The sequence below is a fragment of the Odontesthes bonariensis genome, chromosome 7, assembly GCF_027942865.1.
Source record: "Odontesthes bonariensis isolate fOdoBon6 chromosome 7, fOdoBon6.hap1, whole genome shotgun sequence".
Taxonomy (NCBI): Eukaryota; Metazoa; Chordata; class Actinopteri; order Atheriniformes; family Atherinopsidae; genus Odontesthes; species Odontesthes bonariensis.
The window spans coordinates 38843828-38853676 of NC_134512.1; the positions used below are offsets into that span (position 1 = coordinate 38843828).

Genomic DNA, 9849 nt, shown 5'->3' on the forward strand with positions numbered 1-9849 from the left:
TTCAGATCAGTTGACTTTATTAGTACCTGTCAGTAGCTTTGTTCTGCAGAAAATAGGAGAAGGCATCTCCCACACCTTATGAACAGACATTAATGTTATGACTGCTATGACTGGAGTGACTGCGTGGTTTGTTTGTCTGGGTGTCTGGGGTGGGGCGGGTGGGTGCCTTCGGGTTGCCAAGTGGCTCCCTGAATACGCTGCGGGCCCCGGACCCGGTGAACATCGGGCCCTCCTGCTCTGTGGCGGATCCCAGGACACAGGGGTGCCTATTGCAGCCATTCCTTGGCTGCCCTCTCCGGGGGAGCCTCTCTCCCCCGGTCTTCTAGACCCCCACACCCCTCTCCCTTCTGGCTCCTGTACACAGCACACATTCACACACGTAGGGTTTGAGGGCGGGTGTGTTCTGTGGGGGGCGGCGGATGGGTCCACGTAGGTGGTCCCCTTTGCTGCAGTCTGCAGCCCCCCGCCCTTGTTTTAATTACACCTTAGACATTACTAATCATGAGACACACACACACATTAGGTTTTGGGGGGTGATAGCACTGAGTGGTGTCTGGTGGGCGGGGCTCTTTGGGTATGTAGGCTGCCCGGAGGGCCACGCTCCCAGTTCCACAAGGTTGCCTGCCCCTCAATTTTAAATGCTCACTATTAGGAAATATCAAAGAGCCAGAGGGGCGAGGGGAGGGGTCTTCCCACACCCCTGTTGCCTGGTTGCTGCCTGGGGCGGGGGGGGGGGCCAGGAGGAGGAGTTGTCCTGCTGGTTCGGGCTCTGTGGTGGCTGGGGGGCTGCTGGCCCCCTCACACATTCATTAGCCCAGTAGCATGCTCACTAAGCAGTTGTTGTGCTGTCCTGTGGTTTAAGGTCACCTGTGTATTATATGTGATTGCTGCTGCTTGTGTTTTTTGTTTGTTTGTGTGTTTGTTCTCTGCTTGTCTGCTTCCAGGTGCTCCTGGTGGCTCTAAGGCTGGATTCCCCACAGAGGCCGTGAATCGTCTTCAGTTTTGTTTTTACAGGTGTAGCAGCTGGTTGTCTGACTTTTTACAGTTTTCTATGTTTGTCTCCTCATACTTCTGTTCCTTTTTTTCTTTTTCCCTTCTTCGCTCTCTCTCTGTCCCCCGGTCCAGTTCAACACTATCACACTATCACATCATGTTAAGTTTTGTAACAAAAATAAATAAATAAAAATGAGGAGTTGATGGGCGTCAAGCGGAGCTTTACATTCATAAAGCTTCCCTTGGCAAAGCAAATGTGTTTGGCATAAACGGTATTCAGATTACAATTCTGCTGCCATAATGCTGGACAGGACAAGGGGTTAAAAAAAAAAAAAAAAACAGACATTAATTTGACAGAGGACAGGTCAAGACAATACAAAGACAGACATGGCAGGTACTCACTGAACAGGATAAAAGTAGATATTGCCCACAAGGCCAGGAACAATAAATAAAGTTTGAAACCAGGCTCAGGGTTTCTATAAATAGAATTAAAGGTAGGGTAGGAGATCCTGGATTTTGAGTCCAGCGAAGCTGCATTTTGAAAATACACCGGTAAAAAGTCCCAACCCTTTTCTTCACTTTCCCCCCGAAGGCACGCCTCTAGACTCTAGAGTACATGAACGTGCTTGAGCACGAAGGTGCACGAGCGCTGTTCTGACAGCAAGCATCGATCGTTGCCGTATTTAGTATTTAGTTTATGCTAACTATACGTTTAATAATGCTAGGTGCTAGCCAAGCTGGCTCTAGTTTAGCTTCCTGCCAAGCTTCTGGGCGCGTAATTCGTTCACGGAGCAGGGTACGCGCACAGGGGGAAGGAGGGGGAGGGAGGAGCAGATTGCAGTTTGATAGACGCATCAGAATCCAATCATTGTGAACGGTCCGTTCAGTATGATTGGATACTGTTTTTCCTAGATTGTACGTTCTAGAGGCCACTAAAACTTTTCATATTTGTGTCAAAACTTTTAATTAATTGGTTGCAATGGGGGTGTGAAGAGTATTTCAAGCAATATGTAAAAAAATGTTCCAGAAAAAGATCCCCTACCCCACCTTTAAGTAATAAATAAATGGTAAAATAGACCTCAGCAGTAAAGTGCGTTAGCTTTTATTTAAAAGAGCGACAGCAGCAGGGACAAAGCTGTGCTTTTTTTCCTGCAGTTCGGGCATTTCCCAGCCTTCACTGAGCTGGATTATGTTGGATGTTGTCATTTCTCTGGGCTGAAATCCAACAGAAAAGAGCCGAATCTGCAAAGATGTTCAAAGGTGTCGCTGAGGACTCGATGGAAGACTTGTTCATCACCTTTTTGTTGGGTGGACGAGATTCACCCCAAGATGCTAAAGGCTGCGAACATTGTGGGGCGTGTAGGTCTGGAGGATGTCTGGTTTGGAAACATCGGGGCTGCATCTCTACTCTGGTTTTCTCAGCAGCGTGCTGTGTAACTATCTAAAAGTCCAAAGCTGAAGCCATTTCTGTCCTCATGTTGTGTGAAGCTCATGTTTCTTTTGTCGGATTCATTCTTAGTTAGAAGTAAAACTATTTGAATTTATTTTCTTTATCACAATATTACAATAATCATTTTTAATCTATATTTTACGCACTGATATTTAGTCTTAATGATCTGGGTGACTGAAGCTTAGAGTCTGGAAACTGTTTTTTCTTTCTTATTTCCTTCCAGCATCCTCTGAGTGACTTTGATTTCCGTAAAGCAATTTGGAAATATTGGATGTTAATACAGGTGATTCTGTGGGATGTTGTTGTTGGAAGGGAGTTGAGCCTTATCTTCATGTGACGGCTCAATGAATGCAAAGAAAACAGTGACATCCTTCCCAGGCCTCATTACTGCTGACGACAGTCTCCTTTAAACTTCTGCAGCAGACTTGGCAGCGTTTCTGGGCCATCTCCACTAACTGCTGGAAATTCTGCTGCAGCTAAAAATAACAACTAATGGCGCTTTGGGGGCCACAGCAGTGTTTGACGTTCAGCAAGCCTATCAAACCAGTTTTACTGTTGCATAACACGTGCACAACGTGTGCATTGTTTGCACGGCGAGCTGCAGTTCAACACAAGGAGCTCAAAATTCTCTTCTACAACATTATTATCGGCCTCATAATGTGTTGAAAATGCATGTTTTAATTCTAAGACAGCAACAAGCTGTGTGTTTCCCTGCCAACAGACAACCGTCCACACGGGCACGGCAAGTTTATTTGTACAGCACAATTCAACTGAAAAAAACTCCTAAGATTTACTTAAAAAACCCTTTGTAAGTATTTGCACTCAAATGATTTAAGTAATATTTAATGCTGCAGTATCAAGTAAACTTTACTCACCATAAAACATAACAGTTTTGAAGATATTAAGTAACATTTACTTAATTACATCTAAGTTTTAAGTTATATTTATTTAAACAAATTAAGTAAAGTCTACTTGTTTTTCATAGGCAGGAATATCATTTTACTCAAAATTTTAAGTAAATGTTATATATCTGTAGTATTTGCTGTTATGAAGTAACTTAGTAGATTTTAACGATACACTTTCAGAGTAAAGTTTATGTAGTATTTCTAGGTTTATGCACATACAACTATTAAACATTCAAATTGTATGAGGAAACCTGAGTAAAACTTACTCTTCCCCCATAATTCATGTATTACGTTAATAAAATGTTTAATTTTACTTAAGAAGCTCGAGTTCTTACTGAATCTTAAAAATACAATGTAGAAATTATTACTCTAATAGTTTACTTCACCAAAAAGTCACTTTTTTCTGTGTACATGGTGATTCAAAGTGCTTTACAGAGACATTAAAACAGCAGAAATAAAAAGCATGATTTAAATTTTAAACAAAAAAGAAAGAAATAAGAACAATAGATCAAATCAGTAGTTAAAATGTGATTAATTTTTGAAACTCAAGCTGTTGAAACACAGGCTGTAAATATGAATAATACGAGCGCACACACCTTTGGAATATATGCTTGGAGGGCTGAAACGTTCCCCATCGTGTCACCCTGAGGCCACACGCTCAGAAAGTAGTAATGTGACCGTGGAAGAATGAATGAAGGTGTCAGTCAGTTTGTGTACGCTGAACTAAACTTTAGTGACCTCTGCACATGCTCAGAACTTTAATATTTTAGTCCAGCTGAATTCCCAATGAAGCTGCTCTCATTCACAGGTTTTTATGATTCTTTTGTCAGACTGAAAATCAGTGAGTCGACTCACTTAAAGCATTTCCAGACTGTCGCTCTGCTCTAATAAAATCCTGATTTTCAGCCCACTTCTTGTGTCCTTTGGCACAGCTCAGCCTTTTCTCCCTGTTTCCCTTCCTTAAGAACGGCTTCCTGACAGCCACCCTTCCATGGAGCCCATTTCTGATGAGGCTTGGGCCAACAGCAGATGGATCAGCTGAAGGTCCAGATGCATCTCTCAGCTCCTGTGTCAGGTCTTTGCTGGATGTTTTCCTCTTTCTTAAGGACATCACTTTCAGATCCTGTTCATCTGCTGGAGATAGTTCTTTAGGCCTGACACTTCTTCTTCTGTCCTCCACTTGTCCAGTTTCCTCAAATGTTTTAAGGACACACTGCACACCATGCTGAGATATGCCAAGTTTTCAGCTGACAGCTCTTTGGGAATCACCTTGTTGCTGCAGAAATCCTGTTTTCTGTCTGTCACACTGTGTTATCTTTGCTGTTTTTCACACATGCAGCTAAAGAAATGGGAACAAATCTTAATTCCAGTCTAAAACCCACAAAGAGCTTCTAGATTATTCATTTCTGGTGGCATAAAGCAGTTTAATCATTTCATTTATATTAATTGTTCCATAATTAGTCGTTAGATTATATCTTATATTCCTTTTTTAAGCTTTAAATTGAATCTTATTTACTTTTTCTTGATGTTTTTTAACATATAATTCTTATTATTGTCTGTTTTTTTCCTACTTTTCTACTTTTAGACGTGATAACGTTCATTATTTTGGGATTAGGATTTTTTTAAACTGAATTTCTTATATTAATTTGACTCTTTTGGTAACTGAAAGCAGTTTCAACGTAAATGTACAACAAAGTTGAAACTATGAAGCTGTTTTTCACAGATGCAGCTAAAGAAATGGGAACAAATGATGTGTCTCTGTGACAGGCTGCTGGGAACAAAGTGCCTAAAGATCCAGTTTAAAACGGCTTCTTTGCTAAGTTGGACACAACACTGGTTCATCCCTTGAGTTAGGAGCCTTTTTCCTGCCTGAATGGTTCATAGCTCAGAGTTAAGTGGCTTAACAAAGAAAAAACACATTCCTCTGAAGATGCTCAGGTACTAGGACTGGACTGAAGATGAGGGAAGAAGCAGAAAATGTCCAAAGAGAAACTCTGAGAGAGCTTCAGGAAGCTGCTGATCAGGACACTTTAAGGTCTGGCTGCTGGGAAAGAAAATGTTCAGGACTTTTAAACAGTGCTGTATTTCTTACATCTCAAGTTATTCCAAAGTTACAGTCCTGTATTTCACATTTTAACTTCTCTCTGCAGCGCCCCCTGCTGGGAGAACACCGGCATCTACATTCTGAAGCTGTTCTCAGATCGATCTGATCTCTCAGATTTAGGTGGAAACATGTCAAATCTGATGTGCTGCTGCTGTTCTGAAGTCAACAAACAGTTTTCTTACATGTGAGTGCACCATGAGGACATTAAATCCTGCGGAAAAGTATCTGAAATGCAGCTGATCTTGATGAATCAGCTGGTCAACGTCACATCAGATGAAGCGCTCAGAGAGGTTTTAGATCAGCTGCAGCGCGTGCGCAGAGAGACGACCTCCCTCCGCAAATAAAAACACCTTCTGAATGTGTCTATGACATCAGCACGTGAGCATCCCTCCCTCTTCTCACCTGTTTCCACACACTTTCACTACAGAAAGAGGACGTTCCGTTTCCTCATGCCGCCGGTACTTCCCCGGCCTGGCGCATAAAAGCGTTTGCTGCCAAAGAGGAGCATTCAGATTAAAAACGAGCCTGGACATAAACAGTTAAGAGTCAGAGTCAAGAGAGTCATATCAGCGACAGAGAATGGACATGAAGCAGGTGAGAAGCGGGCCAAATGCTGCGGGGGGCCACCTGCGGGCCACCTGCGGAGGGCCAGCTGGGCTCCAGCTGCGGCTCACGCACCGTCTGCTCACTGCTCTGTGTTTGTCTCCTCCGGCAGGTTTTCATCCTGGTGCTGCTCCTCGCGCCTGCGTGGACTTGCATGGTGAACTCGGATCGGTGCTGTGATGAGGACGCGCTGCTTAGGACGGCAAAGAGGAAGCTCGAGAGCCGCTACCCGCAGCCCCGGGAGGTCCCATCTGTGGCGGACGCCGGCGCACCCGCCACCTGTCCGCTGGAGCTTTACCAGAAGATGCCGCTGCTAGATGTCAAAGACAGGTCCATTTCGCCCTGGAGATACGTGTGAGTGAACCTAACTTTCATCTTATTGAACTAGCTGAAATAATCCTCATTTAAACTACTGGCAGAATAAATCTGAACATTTAAATTAAACTTTAACCGGCTCAGAAACTCTCAGTGAGCTCAGAAAAGTGAATTTCCCAGTTTAAGATTGACGGTGAAAAGATGGGAGGAGGAGTGCTGGAAGCTGTGAGGATGCTTAGTTTGAATTAAAGTCATTATTTAGATCTTCACAAACCAGGCGCGTGGTCAGGACCCGCACACACCCACTTTTACGCGCGGAAACAGAGTGTTTGCACGAGGCGCAACTGAAGAGTCACTGAGCTGCAGGTGAGATGCAGCCCGCGGGTGGTTAGTCCATCAGAGACACTCACTACGCTCAGTGCAGAATAACCAGCCAGGAGGAAGATAATCCGGAAATTAATATCATCGTGGCTGTGGCACGTGGCTGGAAGCCAATAAAAATGAAACATTTGTGACATTTTTATCAGCTAATAAATATAAATATTTTCCAACCAGAGTGAAAACTCATCCAAACCGGTTTTACGCTTTGTCTCAGCCAGCAGAAAGTCTGTTCAAACTAAAATGATCATTTCATTTACAGACATGATTTACTCTCGTTGTGGCTGTCTTCACATGGGAACAGTGTGTGAGAGTCATTCCTGGTTGTTACCCCGCGACACAACGTGAGGATCGGGTGGTTAAACCTGGTTAGATCTGCATGCTGATGGGTAGAAAGCTGTGAGGGTGAAGCTCATTGTTAGACACCACTGGGAGTTAAATAATGCCATGTTGCATTTTTGGCTTCAGGCAAAGTGAAAACCTGGTTCAGTCTTATTTATAACGCGCCAAATCCCAAACAAAAGTCATCTCAGGTGACTCCCGCGGCGCTTTTACGCGCCAGGTGACCGCGCTGCGCCTCCTTCTGCTGGCAGAGCCGCTGAATTATGAGCCTTTCTGACTGTTTTCCCTCCTTTTCGCTCCAGAACTGTAACCAATCCGGACCACTTCCCTCACACCTACGTGGAGGCGCAGTGCCTGTGCCAGGGATGCATCCTCGTTCATGAGAACGGCTCCGTGGTGGAAAGCCACGACTACAACTCCGCCGTCATAGAGCAGACGCGGGTGTTCCTGAAGCGCGTGCCGTGCCCAAACGGGGAGGGGTACCAGCTGATGCCGGTCTCCCAGCAGGTGGCTGTTGGGTGTACCTGCGCCCGATACACGTCCTAGGGGCGACCCCGCCCGCGCACCCGCGCACCCGCGCACCCGCTGCCCCACCACAGCTCGCGTTGCGCTTGCGCTGCTTCCAGCTCGGGTGGGTGACGTCAGACTGGACCCTCATCCAGGAATCCGAGCTGGACACGCGCCTCCGTGCACAACTTCCTTTTTATAGGCCTATTTATTGTGTATTTATTTATAATGTATGTTTGCTCTGTATCATGACTTGTTTACTTTTCTGTAAACTGTTTTCATATCGATGACATGTCATCTAAGAAATTAGCTATTATATAGGTTTCTTAAATCTGAATTGAACTGTTAATAATGAAATATTTATTTGGGTTGTTTGCATGCGAAATGTTTGAGCTGTTTAGACTCTTCATCGCGTGATAAGGAAGACTTTGGAGTTTTTTCTCTGGCTGGTTTCGTCCCAGTGGGACTGCAAAAGTTGAGCTTCTCTGAAGCAAAATAAAGAAAAATGTTTAAGTAAGTCTGTGTGTGTCTGTGTGTAAAGCGGACTGTAAACCTCCCTCTGATCTGTTTTTATTCATGAAAAAATGAGATGAAAAGCAGCACGTGACACATCACACTGACTGTGTCGTTACTTATGGAACAAAAACAGAAAACACAGAGAGTTAAAAACTGAGTGAACCTTAAGAGGGTCAGTATCAGCCAGGAGTTGCAGGTAAAATGAGTCCATTGTCCGGGCAAAAAAATTAGGTTTCTTTAGGTTTATTTCTCCAACCAAGCAAACGAACAAAGACCAATGGGCCTTTGGCCTGGTAAAAACCATCAGCCCTCCCAGGTGCCTGCTCACCTGTGACTGCCCGCCATCTCAGTAAACTCTCCCAGTGCGCCTCAGATAACCAGTGCCTTCAAAATAAAAGTATAATTAAATACCCAAATTAACTCCAACAATACTAAATATCATAAATAACCAAAAAAGGTGTATTCCCCAAACTAAATCCCCAAAAGATAACTAAATAATAAGTGAGCCAAATATTACAAAATAACAAATAGCTCCTACAGATCTCCTCCAACATTGTAAGCAGTACCAGCCCCCCCAGAAAAACTACACAATAAAACAGAACAATTACAAAATAAAACAAAAAACTACAAAATAAAAATAAAAACTACAAAATAAAACAAAAAACTACAAAATAAAAATAAAAATTACAAAATAAAACAAAAAACTACAAAATAAAAATAAAAACTACAAAATAAAACAAAAACTACATAATAAAACAGAAAAATGACAAAATAAAACAAAAACTACAAAATAAAAATAAAAACTACAAAATAAAACAAAAACTACATAATAAAACAGAAAAATGACAAAATAAAACAAAAACTACATAATAAAAAAGAAAATTTATAAAATTTATAAAATAAAACAAAAACAACAACAAAATAAAAACAAAAACTACATAATAACCCCCATTCCAGACCAACTTCACTTCATGTGACCAATGCGTGTAGTCAGGAAATTAAAAACATGGATTTGAGTCGGGGCTGCACGGTGGCTAACCGGCTTCCTGCCAGCATCCAAAAAAAATGCACGTTAAGTTAACCGGTGTCTCTAAATTGTCCTTCGGAGTGGGTCTGGTTTGTCTCTGTGATGGGCTGGCGGCCTGTTCAGGCTCCGCCCCCACGCAACCCGACCGACGGATTCAGCGGGTATACAAGATGGATTTGAGTCATTCCAAACTGAGTAAAACATAATGAGACATCAGGAGTAAAGGTTTGATGAAAATGACACGGAACATTAACACTGACTCAGTGGTTTCTCTTTCAGGAATTTATATAAAAAAATTAGGGCTGGGCAACGATTAAAATCTAATTAATCACATGATTTCCCTGATTAATCACGATTAATCGCATTTGTAGGCAGAATCCAAAAATGAATCCAAAAGTAGCGTATAGCTTTTAGCATTTAGCTTTATTTTAAATGTGCTGCCATATGAATGAAAGTGCCATAACATTTGTTGTGCAAACACACTTTTAACATCAGCATCTTTCTGTAGTTTTTATGTAGAAGCCTCGCTCCACTGTCTGTTTCCTTGAATGACTTGCTGCTATCAGTTGTGTGTTTTGCCTTTAAGTGATATTTTAGACTGGAACTACTACGCTGAGAAGACAATTCAACTTGGCAGTGTTTACAGATGACTTTGGTTCTGTCGACTCCGCCGTCTGGAAGAACTTTAACATGAAAACGGCCGAGTAAA

General features: G+C 42.8%; 1 protein-coding gene across 1 annotated transcript; it reads left to right on the plus strand.

The window, feature by feature from the left end:
* Nucleotides 1-5968: 5968 nt before the first annotated feature.
* On the plus strand, nucleotides 5969-7636 carry il17c (interleukin 17c). Its single transcript, XM_075471219.1, has 3 exons — nucleotides 5969-6046; nucleotides 6168-6409; nucleotides 7393-7636. The coding sequence occupies exons 1-3, from the start codon at nucleotides 6032-6034 to the stop codon at nucleotides 7634-7636; spliced, it is 501 nt and encodes a 166-aa protein (XP_075327334.1). The 5' UTR covers nucleotides 5969-6031.
* Nucleotides 7637-9849: the final 2213 nt, after the last annotated feature.

Excerpts from the sequence above, each read along its gene's own strand:
- il17c (XM_075471219.1), top strand. Across the intron at positions 6,410-7,392 it reads ATTTCGCCCTGGAGATACGT|AACTGTAACCAATCCGGACC; the intron begins GTGAGTGAACCT and ends TTTTCGCTCCAG.